The sequence below is a fragment of the Helianthus annuus genome, chromosome 8 (genome assembly GCF_002127325.2).
Source record: "Helianthus annuus cultivar XRQ/B chromosome 8, HanXRQr2.0-SUNRISE, whole genome shotgun sequence".
Classification (NCBI taxonomy): domain Eukaryota; kingdom Viridiplantae; phylum Streptophyta; class Magnoliopsida; order Asterales; family Asteraceae; genus Helianthus; species Helianthus annuus.
In genome coordinates, this window is record NC_035440.2 from 21172801 (window position 1) to 21194852 (window position 22052).

A 22052-nucleotide genomic window follows, 5' to 3' on the forward strand; every position below is an offset into this window, starting at 1 on the left:
TCTTCTTCACTAGTCAACAATTTTCCTTTTTCTTGGTTTATCACAAGGATAGGGGTATCTGCTAATGTGATCAGTGGTTTAGGAGCACTAATCTGTTGTTCTGGCTTTTTGTAGTTAGGCTTCTTTGGAGTGTCAGATTCTGTCATCCTCCTTTTCTTCAGCCTCTCATAAGCCTCATCGGTATACTGCTTTGTCCATTTTGCTATGGCTGTGGCAGTATCCACCTTTGCATCCACCAGCTCCTGCTTCTTTCTTTTATGCTCAGATGTAAGGTCAGCAATGAGCTTTTTGTATTTGTTCCAATTTGGAGCTGTTTTCTTCTTTCTTGGATCATTTTTGATCCTTTCAATTCTGTTTGCCTCGTGCTTAAAAGCAACTATTGGCCATTCTTCAAATTGTTTTTCTTCAGCTGGATAGAATTTTTCTTTCATGATGTATGCAAGATATTCTTTTCTCATTTCCTTTCGTAGATCTGCTGTGGGTGGTAAAGTTGACATTTCTTTGCTCAGATCTTGTGCATAGTCTTTCATCTGTTTGACTTCAGTGAGCAAGAATTCCATTTTTTCATAAATGGCTTTGTCACTTTGATCTTTACTTTCAATTTTGGCTCTTATCTTAGCCTGCCTTGCTTTGAGCTTGAGATATTCATCCATATTTTCTAGGACTCTGAAGCCTATGAGTAAAGGAAATATTTGTTTTGAAGGATCATCCTCGGTGTAGAATTGTCTCATCTCATTTTTTACAGCTTCCAGTTCCAGTGGATATTTTGCAGCAATATGATCATATTTGTCTTCATCTGCCTGATTTGTTTTTCTTTTTCTAGTGTAAAACCTTTTTGGAGAAGCGGATTTTGGTTGTGATGTAAAAGTGTTGAGAGTAGTGGTGGATGGTTGACTAACAGCTGTTGGAACAACTGGTGTTTCAACCTCCGTTGTCATTACAACTACTGATGTGTCAGTAGGTGTCTTCTGCTTTTGAGCAAGTGTTGAAATGGTAGTGATTTGAGTGGTGGAAAGTGTCTGACTAACAGTTGTTGAAACAACTGGTGTTTCAACCACTGTTGTCATTACAACAGATGTTTGTCTTCTGCTTTATGGCAGGAGGAGATGATGGGGTGGCTGTTTTTGGTGGTGAGTTTGGTTTTGGTGGTGGTGATGTGATCATGGATGATGATGGTGGTAGGGCAGTGGTTGTGGTGGTGTGTGGTGAGGTAGTGTGTGTTGATACGACAGCTTTAGTCTGGCTATCTTTTTCAGGTTCAATATAAACACCATCTTCAATTCCCTTCTTCTTCCACTTGATTTTCTCCCCCTTTTTGGCATTATCTGGAAAGGGGTTATTCATGAAGAGGACAGTGGGAGGAACTTTTCCAGTGGTGATATGTATGTGAGCCTTGATAGCTTTGATATCTGCTTGAGTATCTTTAAATCTTGACTCCACCATGTTTGTCAGCATTTGTACATGTATTGCATGCTGCTGATCAGCCATTTGTTTTTGTTTTTCAAGCAGAGGTTGGAATACGTTCCATAGCTCATTTGCAGTAGGTGCAGCTTGTGCAAGTGCTTGAGCTGGAACAGTAGTGGATTGTGCTTTTTGAGCTTTTAACAGCTGTTGCACCATATCCTTTATTTCAGCAACTGATGTTTCAAGATGTTCAACTCTACCCGTCAATTCCTAATATTTTAAACCATCACCCAATTTAATGGGATCATCTGATTCCCCACCAGCAGTGGTTGTACCGATGTGTGACTTAGGAAATGAATCCCAAAAGTCATTCTTTGATGCCCCTTGTTCTTGGTACTGGGGACTTCTTCCTTCAGCACTTGATAGCCTTTTGAAGGTAGCAGTGGGCATAACAAACTCACTGGTGGTTCTCAGAGGTGCTATTGAAGAAATTGCCTTCAAGGGAGTCTTATGAATGTAACCACTGTCCAAATGTAAACCAGTGGGTTCAACATTTGTAGTGGCTGCTCCACTTGAACTACTGTCAGGAATTACTTGTAATCGCTGCAGTATAACCTCCTCAATTGTTGCTGGGATAACAGAGGTATAGATATCATACCCAGTCACTTGTGGGAGTATACTCTCAGTGATAGGTGAGTGAGTGGAACTGGTTTGTGTCTGAGCTATATCAACTGCATGCAACAAAGGTATTATGGATTGTGGTAATGTGAGGGGTGAAGATAAAGGTGTTGAAAGAGATGTGTCCTTGGGATTAGGACTGAAGAAGATGGATCCAATTAAATCCAGAGCTTCATATTGTGGGGTCCCTGTGTTTACAACCTGATCCTTTTGTGAGGATGCAGGAGGAGTTTGAGGCAGTGGTGGAGATCTTTCTTCCATCTGCTGTGAGGAAGTAGCAGCAGTGGTTATAGGTGACATTTGTGTTGTCACAGGCAGTGGCTCTGGGATCTCATCTTCCGTAGGTGCCTTTGTTTTGGGTTTGGTGGGCTTTCTGGATGTTTTATTTTTGGTCTTTTTGGTCTTTTTGGTAATGGTAGGTGTGGGTTTCAAAGCAGTGGTTGTGCTGCTATGATCACCTGGAGTAGTGGGCTCAGCAGCCGATACCTGAGGAGCAGTGTTTTCTGTTAAATTCTGCTCAGGCACCTCTGCTTTTGTTTTTGAAGGTGCCAACATTCTAGAGAATGTTTCAGGTGTTAAACCATTTATTTTAAAATAAACACCTTGTTTGAGCAAATTTTCATTTGAGTTAAATGCTTGGTTGGTCCCTATGGTTTCCGAAAATTGCAGACTTGGTCCTAATGGTTTACTAATTACACACTTGGTCCTAGTGGTTTTCAAAAATGCACTCGGTTGGTCCCCAGCCCTAACATCAGTTAAATTTCTCAGTTAACTATGTGTGAAATGACTATATTACCCTTGAACAATTAAAAACCTAAAACTATATTACCCTCTGCATCATCTTCATCACCAACATAATACCCATTTCCCTCTGCTCTCTCTCGATCTCACACCGGTGACCGGCCGGTTTTCCGGCGTCTCCCTTCTCCGGTAGCAATCGAACACCCAACCCCCACACCAATCGAAGGAATAATAATGCATGAAGTAGGATGTAATGGTGGTAGTTCTAGTTAAATCACAGATTCACAGTTAAACCAGAGGCGATTACCATGATTATGAGATGTATGCCCCTTTTCCACTAGATCAGATAGATACTCTGTCCCAATAATCACCCCTTCTCTACTCAATCGAAGCTGCAGTAACTCTTAGCCATTAAAGGAACAATAATGCATGAAGTAGGACAAGTGAAATAAATAATGAAACTCAATTAAACGAAGCCTTTATCTTAAACTAGCAAGAATAAGCTGAATCCGGAAAGATGACCGACATAGGAAGCAATAAATATTTTTCAAATAACAAGAAACAAAAAAGAAAATCAGCCCGCTTTCAAGAGGTGGTCGTTTCTCAAAGATGCTTAACTGAACCCTAGAATCTGTACCAACCAGGCATTTAACTAGAAATCATCTACACAGAAATCATAATATCATCATCAGTTCATCATCTACACAGAAACCCTAGAAACCATCTTCTCAAATCACTTCAATCATTAATGGATTTATTCAGATATATATTATCAGATGATCTAGAACCTGAATTTCCACTCAATCACTCACCAAATCAACCAGAAAGCGAAGCCGGTGAAGAAAATGAAGATTCCACTTCAAATCGGTCTTCACCGTCGCCGCCGTGAGCGGCGGCGCCGCTCCTGCTCCGCTGTTGAGGGATGCAACAGGTGGGTATGTTGCAGATGGTACAAACTGGTGTGGGGGTTGGGTGTTCGATTGGTAAGACAGTCGACCGGCAACCGGCCAGAGGTGCACCGGTCACCAGCTCGAAGGATACAAGGGGGATGGCAGGTGGTTGTTGGGGGTTTGTCGGAGGTGGGTGTGGTGCTACCGGAGAACGGAGACGCTGGAAAACTGGCCGGTCTCCGGTGTGAGATCGAGAGAGAGCAGAGGGAAATGGGTATTATGTTGGTGATGAAGATGATGCAGAGAGTAATATAGTTTTAGGTTTTTAATTGTTCAAGGGTAATATAGTCATTTCACACATAGTTAACTTAGAAATTTAACTGATGTTAGGGCTGGGGACCAACCGAGTGCATTTTTGAAAACCACTAGGACCAAGTGTGTAATTAGTAAACCATTAGGACCAAGTCTGCAATTTTCGAAAACCACAGGGACCAACCAAGCATTTAACTCTTTTCATTTTCTTTTCCAAATTTTTGTTCAAAATAGTAACTTAGAAACCTTGGAAAAAGCAGAAATGCTTTGCTATCAACATTTTTCACCAAATCATCAAAGATCTCCTGGGAATAATTAAAATTTTCATTATTTAAAATTGCATATCCCAGACATTGGATCTTTAATGGTATTTCGTTAAAAGCAGTTGTTTTATTTGAAACACACATCAAAAGAGTGTGAAATAAGAACCTAGGTGCAGAAGGAAAGAAACCTTTTTGTAAGGTATCTCTTTTTAGTTGTTCTGCATACCCTCTTTTCAAGAAATCAGTTTTCAACTCAGTTTTAGAAAAAGAAGTTTTACCTTTCTGATCATCGAGTTTAAAGACTTCTGAGATTGATTGTGGAGTAAGTTGAATCGCTTTACCCTGCATAGAGGAGTTGATGGCTATGACGATGTCTACTTGTTTTTAAAGGGTAGCATTTTTCCAGAACTCTCTCTGGGTTTGTTGATAAATAGGAGCATCTGCTACTAGCAATGTTTTGTACTTTGATGCAGATAAGGAGTCAATGATGGAATCAAAGGTGTGATTGGTAATGGGTTTTGTAAGTAGACCCAAGTAATTGTGAGGAGATTTGTAAGGGATTTCAATGGGTTCTTCGGCCATTTGAGTGGCCTCTTTAGAAGATGAGGATGATTTTGATTTTGACTTTGATTTTGACTTTGATTTCGTCATTTTGATGAAGAAGAATCGAAGAGTGATTTGAGAAGAAAAGTTGAAAACTGCTTTGAGAAGAGAATTTTGGAATTCAATTCGACAGTGTGTGACCCTGTTTGGGGTTTTGATCAGGGTTTTATTCAAAGAAAAAGTGAATGCTGATGTGGCAGCGGTTATAATGATCTGATGGCTAAAAACTGACCACGTGCCAACCCCTGATGAAAGGTTAAATAATGGAGGACAGTTGTTTTGAGAGCCACTGATGGATCAACCATCAGTAGTTACAATGGTAACAAATGAACCAGTGGGTGATTTTTTACTATCAGTGGATAGTACATCAGTGGATACAACACTGACTTTATAAAACAGTGCTTATCAGGAAAATGGTAGAGCAGGGGTTGACTTTCAGCAGTGGACAGTATTTAGGGAACAGATGTTTGAGCACAACAGTGGTAGGAAAATGGTGAGGTTTTGAAAGGCTATTTCATCAGCAACTGTTAGTGCAACAGTGATTGAACTTTCGACAAATATTTTGAGCATCTGCTTGTTCAGATGAGGGGATTGATTTTGTCTTGTGTAAACACAATATCATGTCCAACATCTGTTGATCTGCAGGAATGTTATACTTAACAAAATACATTTTAGATGCAAGTTGTCAATTTTAATTTATCAGCAGTTTTTCAGGAATTTATGTTCAAGGTTTTACCACATTTTTATTATAAGTTTTGAAGCTTTTATAAATTCATGACAGTGGTTTAGTATCCCAGATGATGAAGATCTGTTGATCTCAGTAGTTTAAAATCTGTTAGGAATCAATTTTTGATCTGTGATAAAACAAACTTGAGTTTTATATGACCTTGACACATGTACCATTTCCTTTTGATCTATTTTAAGGATAGTAACCTCACACAAAAATAAGGAAATTACATCCTAACCGGCGATTGAGACTTCTACTATTAAAAAAGAGTAAAAGTACAAAATATATTATTTAAAAAAATGAATAAAATATCCGGTTTTATTTGAGAAAAACACCTTTCTAAGAAAAATAATTAAAGGTTATTTTGAAAATATCATCAAAAGGATCTGGTAACTTTCCAAATAAGCTTATAATCACATCATTCTCAAGTTTTTATGACAACTGTTTGGGACCATTTTCTTATCAATTGATTGCAAAGTCCTTTTTTAAGTTCAATCACTGGAGATACTATTGTTACCTGAACTTTCCTGAATTAATGAATGCACACAGTTGCTTGATGACCACTGTTTCCCAAATTTTGAACTCTTAAGTGTTTTACATTTATACTCTTTTCTTTTGACTTCAAAAGTTTTGAGATAAATACACTTATGAGTTTTTATGATTTTACTTCTTCCCTTTTTACCCTTCCCATTCATAAGTAATGAAATACTTACTGGGAGGTATTTATTGAAGAAATACTTAATCCAGAATCATTTTGCAGTAATGTTTTGAGAGATCTGGTCACATTTGTACATGTTTTATTATCAAATCTCACATTACATATGATTTGGACTATTTTGACCCCTGATTTTCTTAATGTGTTTTAACAAGGTTGATTTGGTCCTTTTGAGGATTCTCAACCTGCTTTTCAACACATAAGATTTCATGACTAAAGTTTTTATTTCCCTCTTTTTCCGTTAGCAAAACACTAATGTTTATATGAACATAGGTTTTGTTAATCTGAGGTTCATACATTAGCACCAAACATGATGAAATCATCACAAATTTCATAATAGTTGAAATCAATTTTGAAAGAAAATAATCATACCATAGTTACCAGACATGTTTTCAAATCTGAAAACTATGGGTGATTTGTGCATGACATCACTTGTTGTTTGAAATTTGTGTGTCTTATGACATCTTGGTTGTTTTACAGAGCTTTAGAATAGTCATTTTGAACATGATTACTCGTTACTCTGTTTTTCAACAAAATACAATCAACCTTAGTATCAATGAACCCTGATACCAATTGTTAGGATCGAAGGCTGTCATGATTGTGTTTATTTGTATGAATTGAACATTTCAAAAGATATAAATTAAGATTAAGTGCAGCGGAAATGAAAACAAACTTTGTAAACACAATCAAAGAGAAAATAGTTTTGATAAACACATGCTTTTCATTGAGTCGAAAGATTGAGATACAAATCAAATGATTACAAAGCATGCTTACAAACTAAACTCCCCCTCGGCCTAATGCTTCAAGGTTGATTGCACAAGATGACAGGATTGGACTAGAGGAGAAAAACCCACTCAGTCAATCAAATGTAACAGTACAAGGTACTGTTACATTTATAGGCAAACTAAACCACTGAGGCATCTCAGCTGACGTCACCATGAAAGTGACACCTAACAACCTAACAACCTGTAACAACTGTTCTTATACAAACACTGCTAATCCTAACCACTGATTTTATACAATACAAGTGACACACTAAACTAGTGCTTTCTTCTTCCATCAGTGCTTTCCTCAAAGATGATCAATCCTTGAGTTGGCAGTTCTTTAGTATCAGTAGATTAACCCAGCAGTGTTTACTTCTAAACAGTCTTCAGGGTTTCATCAGCAGTTTGAAGGACAGCAGCAGTTGTATACGGACAGTGGATAGAGGATATCAGATGTTGTGAACACTTTCAAGCGGAAAGCTTAATGCAAACAGCTGCTTATTGTGAATCCACTGTTGTGATCCGGTTTTGGCTTTCATTATCTGTTCCTTTGGTAGGGTTCAATCCTAACAGCCTGCAGTCAATCAGCTTGCGCCAGGTTTGTCCAACCAGTTTCCACGATCATCTGATATTCACTGTTCCATTATCTCAACTCACAGCTAACGACAACCACAACAAACGTGGCCAACAACTTTCTCACACTCGGACGACATGTAAGCCTAAAATTAGTAATCTTCACTCCCGAGCTCCTAATAAGTCTAAGTGCTCCTCCCACACTTACACGCGAGAGCAACACTAGGGTGGGGGACATGACGAGGTATGGTACTGGACCCGACCCGAGCGGTCGGACTTTCTTGCTATTTACCACTTTTATAGTAATTATATATTATTATCGTGTACTAACCTGCGAAGCCCAACGCGTTGTAGTTTATGCTACACTAGGCTGTGGGCTCGTAGAGATAACCCCTAAATGGGCCTGGCCCATTGAGGTTAGGGTTTTCCCATATCTCCTATATAAGGAGGTCTCCACCTCCTTATTAGGGCATGAGATATAGGGCAACATACTTTTGTAGCTGGAAATAGGGGATTCTTCCTCTACCGGCCATCTCTACATTGCCCACGTTTCTCTCTTCTTGTTTACAGGACAAGGACGAGACGGGGAACACGAGATGTGGCCATATCCGTATTCATCACCGTAGAAGTACCGACCCGCTCGGGTACTTGCTTCTTCACATCCCTTTACCATCACCAAAATCCCTTAGCCTTTCTTCAAACTCATTTGTAAATCACTCACGTTCGAAATAAATCCATAAAGGTAGCATTTTTTAATTATGTTCAATCGATTAATCATATGCGTTTCTATAATTACGTTCATTAATGTTTTTTATTGCAATTATGCAGAGTGATCGCGATTCGCAGAAAAACAAAGCAAGAATCTTATGATTTGCAGAGTTAATTCTCATTATTGTTGATGGCGAATTTGGTGTTACTGAAATCCAAGAAGAAGAATGATCAATATTCATCAAAAGTCGAAGTCGATTTAGTTATAAATCCACGATTATAATTAGAACTGCAATCTATTCAATCATATGTGTTTTCTATAATTAATTTATTATCTTGAATTCCTATAATTGCAATCTATTCAATCATATGTGTTTTCTATAATTATTGTTATTATCATGTTAATGAATCAACGTTCTTTTTTTTAATTTGATTTGCATTTTCTTGTGAAGATGATTTGTAGTTTATTTCGACATAGTTTGGTCACTTTAAAGGCTCCAATATGAATAATGTTTGGATTTTGATACACTTCATTATTATTTTCTTAAAATGACTATTATGGTTATCATGTGCTAGGCATGTGTTTAAGTTAACTAAGAGCACTAACTAGATTTATGGTAAACGACATGCATTGCAACAAAAAATAAACGTAAAGGACGTGCACTGAAATTTTTAAACATAAAGAACGTACAGCGCAATTTAATATGAACGAAAAGGACATGCACGATTATTTTGTCTATTAAAAAATAATAAAAAAAAGAAAAAACAAGTAGTAAAAAATATGAAAGAAAAATGTAAATGTAAAAGTAAATGATAAAATCGTCCCTGAAAGGTTTCATATTTGTTTATACCATAAAAAACACAAAAATACCCACTCTTTAAAAATAATTGATTTAATGATTTTGTGGAAATGATAATAAAACATGAACCTGAAATACTTAGAGCATGAACAACAAGGGTGTTTTTGGTGGACGTTTTTATTTGTCACATGTCACTTGCCCCACCAATCAAATTGTTTCTCTCTCTTGCCCTACACATAATACATGAGACTATGGGGTGTGGGGCGTCGATTTTGACGTTGAAGGGGGTTTAACGCCGGCTACACCACCCCGGCACGAAGTTGGACTTGGCATTGCCTGCTTGGCGTGGCTATTCTACCTGGCGTGCGCGGGAGGGGTGGGTGACATGACGGGCTGTGATTGGCAATGACGTTGGAAATGAAAGAAGAAATAATGAAAAAATATAACATGGGGCAACTTTTATGTAGTTTTTCATTTTATGTTTTTTTTATGTTGGTTTTTTTAAATTTTTTTGTAGTTTTTTAAAATATTCTATGTAATCTTTTATTTTAGTTAGTGTGTTATTTTGATTAAATGAAATTTTAAATAGTTAAAAGAAATAATAAATTCTATATGGCTGGTCATGCCCAGCTAAGCGACGCCCCACCACACCACTAGTTTTTGAGCATTAGCTTGTGGATCTCAAACTCGACACGTGTCGAGCAATGCCCCTAATTCAAACTCATGCACACCCCATACTCTAAAAACATCAATTTCTCTCTCATCTATTCTCTCTCCTAATCACGCTCACATAGTCAGATGTATGTTTTTTCTTGTTTTTGTGGAAAAACAAATTACGTACCTCTCTCCTACACCAAAACACTCTCTCTTGTACATGTTACCAAATACATCTAAATGCATCCTTATTGTGGATGCAAAACCACTATTCCCTCATGACCACCATAACCCTCCACGTAGTGCCATGTCACCCACATCTAATCCACAATTCAAAACCACTACTCTAAGGGTGTGGTTATAACGCAAACCAATATCCTTTATTTATTTTGATTTATCTTTGTCTAAATAAAAAGAAAAAGAAAATAAAAACTTGAAAAATGTAAAGGAAGACTATGATTGTCATGATTTAATATATGCAAATCATGGTGGATTATGAAAGGGGGTAGTATAGCGTTCAACTCATGTTCCTACGTGACAAATAATGTTCCAACCATGACCCCACCCTCTTTATTAAAAAAAAAAAAAATGATGAAAGAAAAGGTTCTTTTTATGTCTGCCACCTAAATTTCTGAACATACAAGATATCATTTTATGCTCGCTCCTAAATTCATTCGACAGTGATCAGCTCCATTTTCAAAGAGGTCATGGAAAGCCTCCAAAAACAGCCGAAGTCGATGGAAGAACTCCCCGAGGAAGTTTTAGCCGAGATCATCATCCGATTACCGGCCAAACGGATTGGTCAACTGAGGTGCGTTTGTAAACCCTTGAATGCACTCTCATCAAACCCTTCTTTCATAAAATCACACCTCCATCGTTCAATCCCCAACAACGATGAAATGCTCTTGGTCTTCCACAACAAATTTTGTTTTGAAGGCGGTAAACCAATCACAGCACACCCCTCTCGATCTCCCCATATTGTAAACCCTAATTTCATTAAATTACCAGTCAATTTTAATATCCCATCTGCATATAACTGCAGCAGTGTTATCGGTTCTGTTAACGGTTTAATATGTTTTGTAGTATGGTCTAGTATTGTACCTGGACCCGATCCTATCATTTATATTTGGAATCCTTCTCTATCTGCTGTAAGGACTCTCCCTCCATTTACTATCCGTGGGTTTGATGATCTTTACTTCAGGTTCGGGTTTGATCCCAAAACTGATGATTTCAAAGTTGTTAAGCTTACTCGCTTATTACATATGTACATTCACTATCAGTCAGGTGTTAAGAAAAACTGTTTTGATTGGTTACAAGTGGAAGTGTATAGTATGAGAAAAGGCTCCTGGAAAATAATCAATGACAAGTTTCCTTCGCATGTTGTTCGGTTTTCGGATGAAGTTGTTTCTATTACTGGGAATGATGGTCGTGATGGTCGTCTTCATTGGCTTTGTAATGTTGTTTCCCGAAGAGCTAAGCAAACAATAATAGCATTTGATTTGGCTACTGAGACATTCAGTGAGATTTATCTTCCTGATTCCATAGCAAATAACAAGCAGGAACCGAGGAAGCAGGTTTTGGGAGATTTGGCTGGTAAACTATGTGTGATGTCGTACATCGAAGATGGCGACATCAAAGATGGCGACGTTGAGGTTTGGGTGATGAATGAATATGGGGTGGCTGAATCTTGGGTGAAACGCCATATATTGTCACAGTTTAGTGGTAACGTAGTTCCGATTGGAATCACATTAAGTAATGAGTTCATTCTGCAAGGCGATGACGATAGTCTAGCTTTGTATGATCACATTGCTGCCAAGGTTAAATCCTTCAAGGTTATAGATATAAATAGATATTCTTATGGCACTGTCCAAATTGTTCCTTATGTGGACAGTCTTGTGTGGATAGCACCTGCTAATAGAGTGGATCAACAACAGTTGCGCCAGATGTTCGTTGCAAATTTCGGTAAACTCATAACTGATTGGTGAATTGTCAATAAGGTCTGAAGCAGCAAGAATGGTCCTCATCATGACTATATCTTTATTTTACAACTATTATGCATTATATTATTATGTGTGTCTCTAATTTTGTCTTGGATCAAGTATCAGTTGTTAGTGCCTTCATTACATACAGATTTTCTGTTGTTGGTATATATGATGTGTTTGATATTCTCGTTCAGTTTGCTACTGTCTAACTTTGTATTAATTAAGGATACCTGTTATTTTTTCAACATGATGGTAGTAGTTACAAATCACATTGATATTCAGGTTTTTGTTTTGGTATAAGACCTTTTCATCCAAAAGGGGTTTCCATGTTAGCTGGTGGCTTATTAGTCAGATTAAGTTTAGGTTTGCAGCGAGCAACTAAGTAATGACCGTTGCAATTGATTTGGGTGCATGACGTTGTCCGTAACCCTCACTAGTTCTATATACAATCACAATGGAAACATAAAGTCGGTTTCTCCTACTTTTTACTCGAATTGTATTCTTGTTACATTCAGATACATTAAACATACGTTGACCCACTCTTAGTACCCTAATTTTAGACTATGGTTGATATGGATTTTTTGTTCTCTAATAGTAATCAGTTGTTATACAGGTGATTTATTAATTGGGTTTTTGCCAAAATTGTATCTCATCAATGTGGGCAACCATCTTTGGTGTTCTTCTGTAACTAATCTCTGTTTTAAGAAAAAACTTGATGTGCCTTGCTCCTTAATTAAATAGAATGATTGCTGACCAAGGAGGCAAGGGCCGCATTTTCGAATGGTAAAAACGATATCCAGCAATTATATTTCAAATACGAACTTCGGGCGTGTTTTGATCATCAACTGATTGGATTATGCAATTGGTCACCCTCTTTTACTGGAGCACTGTTCCCAATCCATGTCCTAGAACATGTCTCATCTCATTTATTAATAGTTCTGATCATAACTCATTTTAGCTTTTAAAACTTTCCTTTGGCCCCAACCAAAGTTGTTTTCTACAACTGTTTTTGTCAAAGGCCTATAAAATCTCTTATGTTCCTTCACAAAGTGTGGTATGAAACCCACGCATACTGATCCCTACATATTTGGTGTGGTCCCAACAATAGTGCTTCAATGGTAATTGGAGGTTTGGGGATCAAATCCCCACAACCACCGGTTTACACTAGGACACGTGATTTACCTCCCTCATGTTGGCCGTGAGACCGGTCGGCGAGGGACACCTAGTGGTGGCATATACCATTACATATCTGGTGTTATTATTATTACCATTGATGACCAGACTTCAATCAGGATACCAAGTATGATATATATTTTGTCATTTGACTAAATCCAGAAGGTTGGTATATAACTTACTTTTTGCATATCGACTAGGACTATATGACGGTGGCTAACAAGAACATCCATTAATGTTGTAAATTTAAATATCATAGTACGCTAGCTAGTATGGCATTTCGCAAACATACGCGAAGCCTTTCATTCATTAAAGAATGTGTGTGATTCTTTCACTAGTCCTAAAGGCTTTTTCTTCTGGTACCATCTTCGTTTCACAAAGATTGTGATAGCCTGATTTCAAGTCAATTGCAGATATGAGAATGGCACCATGCCCGATGGGTCTATCCAAGAGCTCGTCTATCATCAATGTAAGTGCAATTCTCGTCGGATAACTGTGCTTTATCAGTTCTGTTCGACAAAGTCAAAGGCCAAGTCAAACTGATTGATTAAATTCGGATAGTATGAGTTAACTGATTAAAATTCGGACAGTTTTATGTGTTATGTTGTCCGAATTTGTGGACATGTTATGGTCAGGACTTAGGGTTTTGCCCTAGCCTAGATATATGGGAGTATAGGTTAGAATTGGATATCAATCCATCACATTCATTCATCTCAGTGAGAATGGATCTGGGTGATCTGCTTTGTGCAACCTATCACAAACCCTAGCTATTACTCAACAGTGTGTGCACATTTCTAGAGAGAGAGTGACAATGTGTTAGTGAGAGAAAGCTCGATTTAGATCTTTATGATCTAAACCAGCTTGTAGATGATATATACTCTTTTGGTATGTAATCTGTGATGACTGATTCGTTAATAAAGAGATTCATCTTCTACATCTTCTATCTTTTGTTTTTGATTGTTCTTCATGTCTTGAATCAAGTGCAATGTTGATGTTCGTCATCGATACAGTGCTTTCACAGTGGTATCAGAGCATGGTTACCGATTCGGAATAGTCTAAGCGCCTTCCGAATCACCATTGCTCTTGATTTGATGTTTGTTTCCGCCAAACATCATGGAGACGTGAAGACTCTGCAAAAAATTTGAATATTTTGAAGATGTTTGTTGTCTGAGATGTTTTCTTCTTTTCCAAGATTGTTTCAGCTCTGTGTTTTGATCTGAAAAAGGTACTGTGCGAACTTAATTTTGTGTTAGAAGTTTGGATGTCCGTATTTGTTATTCTCATGACTTGTGTGAAGTCACACTTGTCAGTATTTGTGGTTTGTCCGCATTTAGTGCAAATTTAATTCACATGTCCGCACTTGTCAGCACTTATGGGAACTTAATTGTCCGCACTTGTAAGTTCATTAGCTAGTCCGAACTTAAGCTATCAGAACTTAAAACATCAAAATTCCATTCACACTTAAAAGGTTATCTTGATGTCCGAACTTATACAGAAGCAGAACTTTTGATTATGTTCTTATCCGCACTTAAAAAAGAGTTAGTTCTTGTGAAGTGTTGTGTCAGGAGTTAAAAGTTGTCAGAACTTGTGAACTTAAAAGTTATCAGAACTTGTGAACTTCAAAGTTATCAGAACTTGTGAACTTAAAAGTTATCAGAACTTGTGAACTTAGAAGTTATCAAAACTTCTCAAATTGTCCAAACTTGTTTGTCACACCCTAACCGATAGCAGAAACATCGGAGTGAGATGAAAATATGATTGTTCATAGCATCATAACACTAATTTGTGACTATATAATTAATCAAGATTTCATAAATATTAAAATGTCATACATGGTTCCAAAACATGATCAAATTGTATGAAACATAAATCAAAACATTGTTTATTTCTAATGTGTGTTTCTAAGTCCACCCTAAACTTGTTTCTTCACTAGCATCATCTTTCAACCCGCAACATGTTTTAAAATAATGATCAACAAAAATGTTGGCGATAGTACAAGTTTGAATACATAGCATAAAAATAAAATGTTTAAACTTACTCGTATCCAACATGAATAATGCATAAAAGTTACTAATATGCTGAACGAGTGTAAACTACATGTCAAACCAAAGTTTCCAACGCAATCGTGATTACCCAACACCGTCGAGACGAAAAGGGTGTAACATGTTTTACTTAACAATACCCTAAGAATCGGGGCAGTGCGTTAATCCTATAACACTATAATTGTTAAGGTGGGCTAGCAAAGCTAATGAGCATATAGACATAATGTATACATAGCATATGAGATTACCAAGTATCACATGCTTTCATGTTTAAATGTGGATAGAGTGTGATTTTGAATAAACAAGTCTCAAGTGTTGCATGTTTTTGTATAAAGTACATGTTGCACCTAAAGTGACTAAAATGAAAATGGGATCGAGTATACTCACAGTTTTGCCTAGGGAATACACTTAAACCGCGAGCGGAGTTCATGAAGTCTCGAGATCACACTGAAATGGTTAAACGAGAGTATAAGTATTCTGTTGGATTAGAATGTTAAAATGTGTGAAGTGTGTGAAATAAAATGGGTAACAGGTTGATTCGCCCAGATGGACATAGTCCATTCGTTCGGATCAACATTTTCAGCAAAACGGACCGACTGTTATGGTTGGATACGAACTGATTTGATTTGTAAAACAGTAAGATAATTAATTCAAACAGTGAATGAAATTATCAGACGTGCTAAACTGATGTGAAAACAGAAATAAAATGATTTAGTTTAGAAAAAGTCCGTTCGCGCGGATGGACTTGGTCCGTTCGTGCGAACCGACTGTTAATGTTATGAACAATTTAATTTATAACCTGCATCAATTGCAACCGTTAAGTAAATTGTGTTCAAAGCGATAAATAAGATGGTCAAACGGTGTTGAATAAGTATGAAAACAGAAATGAAAATCAAATAGAAAACGTAAAAGTTTGCCCGTTCGTACGTATGGACTTAAGTCCATCCGCGCGAACCTAATGTTCTTGTTAAAACATGTGTTTGATCCATTTAATCAGATCGTTTCTTGATGGAAATTAACCCTAATGCAGATCCTTAACTATGAAATGAGTTAATGGCCCGATGGGTTCCAGATTCCTTCAAGATCGAGTAATAATCGAAAAGAATGTCATGATTAGGTTGTAAAATGTTTAGATTTATATCAATCTTGATTCGATCTTGTAACACCTTGAAAATTTATGTCCAATAATGTATAAACACGTGTCATAAGCTCTGAACGTGAGAAAGAATACTTTGGAGGGACTAAAGTTGACAAACGGGGAAACTATGTGAATATAAGGGTCCAAAGTGTCAACAATGGATAAATATATTCTAAAATAGCCCTACATAATGTTTATACCTTCAAACGAATAAATCATGGATCATACGAAGCTAAAAATGAAAGAAAGTGAGGAGTTACAAACTACAAGGGCTAAAAGTGTCAACATGTGCAAAGTATACCTCTGAGTGACCTTTTGGCAGACCCGAAGCTTTGTAACGATAAAATATACTCACTAGAATACGTGGTTAAAATTTCATAAAGTTTCGTTATCGTATGAGAAAGTTATGATCAAATTCGTGTACGAGGGGTTAAAAGCGTCAGCATTGAATTCTATGGCCTTATGAGTGGTTACAAGGTTAGTCAAGGACTTAACCAAGTTAGTAAAAGTCCCAAGGCCCTTAACAATCAAGTTAGAGGGCTGAAAATGCAATTTAGGGACTTAAAACCACGTTACAAAGGACCAGGGACTGAAAATGCAAAGATTGAAACTTGTTTGGCTGGATCAGACAGGTCAGGCGACCCGCGTAAGCCCCCCTTACAGGCTCACGCAGGCCGCATCAGGGTGCCAACGACAGAAAAGTTTGGACAGCTGCCAGTTCAGGTCTGTAACCGACTTTAATGGCTTGTTTTCTTATACCAGAGCCTCTCCAATGGTTTTACATGCATAGGGGGCACTTGTCTTGATCTGGAAACTCTTGTAGACCTCCTTGGCATGATCTTGATGATCAAAATTCACTATATAAGAACAAGAGGTTGTAACCATTTTGGGCATTCATTTGCAAAGAGGTCACAAGTGCACTCCTGAAGCTCTCTGGTCACCAACAAGGATTCAATAGGCTCCCTAATCACATTTAGGACTCTTGGAAGTGTCCTTAACCCCTCCTAAATTCGTTTTAGCTTAGTTAATTAGCTAAAAGTCAAACCGTCGTAATTAAGGTTTGACTTCGTGATTAATTAAAATGTGCTCTGTCAAATCACGAATTAAAAGTACCTTTAAGTAGGTAATTATGTGGGTAACAAACCCTTAAAATGGTATTTCCAGATTCCCACTCTAACTATTTTAATTGTCGAGTCAAAGCTTGTTATAAAAAGTCAACAGAAAGGTTATTTGCGAATTAATGCATAATTAACAATGTAGGATACATGCAACCTATTTGATCATTAAAATAACTTGGTAATTAATGTAAGAACATGTTCCAACATGTTCAACTCGACAATTTTCAGTTTAGGCTCGGTTTGGAACCGAAAGTTTCAAAGTTTGACTATTGCTTTGACTATCAGTTCTGACCCATTTAAGCCAAGTTTAGGATTGCCTTAGAGCTTCTTTTGGACCTATTTGCATATTAGTATAACTCTCTGAGATTATACAACTTGGTTCATTAGATATCCTATTCACATGCATGTTTCCGTTAATCGCTTATATGTTTACCATTATGCCCATTTGACCCTAAAATGTGATTTTTGAAAATGTAAAAGAGTAGACACCTTAGCTACTGATTTATAAACTTGCACCCAAAATTTGAGGTCAGTTTGAGGTCTAGATTAAGAGTTATGCTCAATAGCGTAATTAAGAGCTTCCTTACTAATTAAATGGCGTAAATTGCATATAGCCTATCAAAACCCAAATTTTTATACCAAACTTTTTACTCACTGTTATAAAATAATATTTTGGGATTTTTGGAGATTTTTATTTATTTTTAGGCTGAGCATAACTTAGTGTTCTAAGATTTATTCGGTTTATGTCGGTTTTGCCCTTTTTAGCCATAAAATGAGTTTTACTAATCCTTTTGACCTCAAACCAATTTCTACTGATTTGTTATGATAAATAAATTATTTTGAGCCTTCTGGAATATTAACAATATCAGCTTTTTACAGAAAACCCGGAAATGGCTCCAAATCGCATTTTTAGGCATTTTTAACGCATAAGTGAGCACTAGAACCTTATTAAGCTTAAGGGATTGAACCTACTGATGTAATCAGTGAATTTTTATATTTTAAACAGTAGGAAAATGTTTTGAATTCAGAAGTCCAGAGTTGACCTTTTAAGCACATGTGAAATTACCAAAATGCCCCTACGGTGCATAGTAAGGAAAAAGGTAATAAATTTCACATAGAATTGATACCCTACTGTTATAACTTAGTAAATTAAGTATATTTACTAATTTAATCAGACCTGTAACTCATGTTATTATTTCAACCCTTTTTACACCCATAAAATGACCAAAACGCCCTTATGAGGCATAATTTTGGTTTAAAATCATTTGGGGCATAATGGAAGATATCATTCTGATATCACAACATATTTTAGGCATATTGACTTCAGAAACATGTATATGACTCTTATGGTTACTCGTTACGCACTATACGCGTTCGGATCGGCTTATGTGACTAGTTTGGCCATTTTAGCCGAAACGGGTCAAACCATATCTTTTTGGTCTCAAAATCCAGAATGTGATTATGTTACCTATATTAAACAAGCATGCAAGCTTGTTGGGTCAAAACCACATTCTAAAACGGTCTTCGCCTTATCGTGCGTTTAAAACCGTAATCTTCATTTATAAATAACCGGTCTAAGCATAAGACCCGTTAGAATTCTAATAGGTTATTAAAACCTTAATTTCCAGATCTAGGAGCCCAGTAAAAGCTACGTGCACTCGCTAATTTGATTTATACTTTGCTCAGGTAAATACGTTTAACTTATTTTCCCTATACGGGCTTGGGGTACGGTATATAAAATACCGCTTGTTCGGGTAATTGACCTTAACTAGTTGATGGTTAAGTGTTGTCAAATTAACCCGTTTAAAAATGATGTTTTGTTTGTTTAACGCCTTTGGGGGTTTAATGACCATGTCCTGGATATCCTTGGCATCATTCAAAGAATGGCCACGACCTTAGCACACGGGTGTAGGCGTACACCCATAGTGCATTTCAATAAAGTATAATCGCCGGTCGAGAGAAGTCTCGCGGCGGAGTTATATTAAGTGGTGTGTCTATTAATCTTTAACCTGGCATGACCCGGGCAATTGAACGCATAACAAACATGTAATTCTTTTACAAGATTATTAAGCAAATAATTATCCCAAGTTATAAAAAGTTTTGTGCCTCGGGCATTTAAATCAATTTTAAACATTTTCAAAATGAGTCAGTTAAATTGTATTTACCAGTGTAAACTGACGTATTTTCCAAAAAGGCTAAGTGCAGGTACTACGCGTAATAGGCTGGCCACTCCTTAGCATCCGTAGAAGTCTCGTAAGCTTAGGATGCATGAAGTCTGTTGAAATAAAGTTTCCTTTTTGTTTGAATCCGCCTGTGGATCTATTTCGACTATTTTGTGATACTTGGATATTACAATATATTTAAAGTTGAAATAAATCTTTCTTTGCTTCCGCTGTGCATTTATATATTTGTATGTTTGACTATGACGATATCAACTACGTCACGGAATCCCCCACCGGGCCCACCGGTGACACGTGGAAAATAGGGGTGTGACAGGTTGGTATCAGAGCCAACGCTGAGTGAATTAAACACTAACCTTCTGTGTTTAATCTCAGTTAAATAAATAAATGCACATTCCTCGAGTTCCGAGTCTAGACAAAGAACATAGGACAAACTCTGTTTTGTTTTATTTCATTTTGTCTTTATTTTATTTTATATATATGTGTTGCTGTATCTTTTGTTGACAGGTCTAAATCATGCCGCCACGAATGAGACGCGGACGAGGAAAGGCTCCTTTCACGAGCCACGACCATGAAGCCGGGCCCTCACACCGGCGAACACCTTCCATTACGATGAGTACGAGCCCACAAGAGCCGTGGAGGCTCTATGTTGAACCCGGGAGGCGGTCAGTCTCCCTTAGTTCCTCACCTTCATATCAACATTCTTTTGGGCCCCAATCAGAAAATGAGCCCAACGATCAACCACCCTCTTTCATACCTCTACAAAGGTCCAACTATCACCACTCTTTTGGTGACCCTACCCCCGCATTCGAAAGCCGGTTCAACCCGGCTAACTACCTACAAGAACCCGTGGGTTTTAACCCACTTGGACCAGAAGATCATTTTTCTGGTGAGAATGACATGGACGAAGATACTGACCCCATGGAGCTTGCTACAGGGACGCCGAACCACCCCATCGAGATCTCAGATGGGTCATCTTTCCACGGATCGCCGTACCGCGGTCCGGACAGTTACCAGGAGAGGTTCAAACAGTGGGACTGGTATTTCACCCCATCCGAGCACTCGTCCCCTTATCACCAGCAGCAGCAGCAAGATCCTTCCGAGGATCACCATTTTGTGGCAGTCACTCCGCCACCACCACACCAGTGGAGCAACAACTGCCTCCGGAGCCACCGAGGCGAAGAAGGTCAAACGCACGGATGTCCGTGCGAGGGGAGTCCGCATCAGCACTCCCCAACCATCGAGTGGCAGTCATTATCCGCCACTCCACGAAGAAGAAGAAGAAGAAGAACCACAAATGGGGGGGTCCATCAAACCCCATTCCAGAGGTTAACTCAGTGCCTATGGCACCTCCGTTGGGTTTTGACAACCCAATACCTGCTTACTCCGGCTCAGCGGCGTACAACCCTTTTGAGCAGCCGGCTCATACCCAGTTCGATTATGCCAACGTAGACCCATACCAGGAAGCGTGGGACTACAACGCACGTCACCCGGAGGGACCTTATGGTGGTCTTTGGACCACTGGTTACCCAACTTATGGGTACCAGCGTCCACCACCTCCTCAACCTCTGTACCAGCCGCCACAGCCGCAACTTATCCCGCCGGAGCGCCAGCAGGAGGTTCTCGACCGGTTGAACCGAGTCGAGCAGGAGGTCCGTGAAGACCGCGAGAGCAACCGAGGCTTTTTCAAGGGCCTGTCAGACTTGCTCAAGGGAAAGTCCAAGAGAAGGGGTCATTAAAGACCTTGTTATTTATTTGTCTAGTTGTAATCAGTCCCTGCGTGGACTTGTTGTTTCTGTATTCAGCTCCTGCGCGAGCTTGTCTTTCTGTATTCTGCCCCTGCGTGGGCATGTCTTTTAGTTAACCCCTGCGTGGGTTTGTTGTTTATTTTTTTTCTCGCCCCTGCGTGGGCATGTTATTTTGTAGAAGTCCCGTTTAGGGCAAATGTTGTACTGTTTAAATTATTATTAATGGAATGGTTGAATTTAAATTTTCATAATTATATGCATAAACTTAAAACAAAAAAGTAAAATGAAAATGACATTCCTAATAAAGAAGATCTACCATTTTTCTTAAATGGCAAAATCTAAAAAGGGACAAGACCTAGCCATATGTCATTTTAAGACAAGGCCAAGATGGTATCTCCATAATTAGATTAAGATCCATAATTAACGTCTCAACTTAGGATTAATCTGCGTTAAATTAAAAGAGAATCTTAGGGGTAAAACCTAGCCACGTGTCATCGCAGACATGGCCAAGATGGTAGAACCTGTCTAAAAGATTCCAAATTATGTTGACATCTGTAAGTATGTTGACAAGCTGGGCAAACTGTGACGCAATGAAGTCACATAGGCCATCTTTAAATTGGGTTAATTAAAAAATTCCCTGTATTTATATAACCATCCTTTGGAGATGAAGTGCCTATGGGTAATAAATCACTACAAACAAAAAACCATATAGTGGCATACACTTTTAGTGACATTTAGCTTTTGTGCCACCAATTTAGACTTTTAGTGGCACTTTACGCGTGTCATTCTTTCTTAGAACACACCTATGGTGGAATTTAATTTTTATACCACTAATTTAG

General features: G+C 38.0%; 1 protein-coding gene across 1 annotated transcript; it reads left to right on the plus strand.

The window, feature by feature from the left end:
• The first annotated feature begins 10539 nt into the window (after positions 1–10539).
• On the plus strand, positions 10540–11817 carry LOC110869710 (F-box/kelch-repeat protein At3g06240). The gene has a single exon (XM_035975925.1). The coding sequence runs from the start codon at positions 10540–10542 to the stop codon at positions 11815–11817; it is 1278 nt and encodes a 425-aa protein (XP_035831818.1).
• Positions 11818–22052: the final 10235 nt, after the last annotated feature.

What these genes read in the sequence shown, in the direction of transcription:
- LOC110869710 (XM_035975925.1), top strand. Translation starts at nt 10,540, where the DNA reads ATGGAAAGCCTCCAAAAACAGCCGAAGTCGATGGAAGAACTCCCCGAG.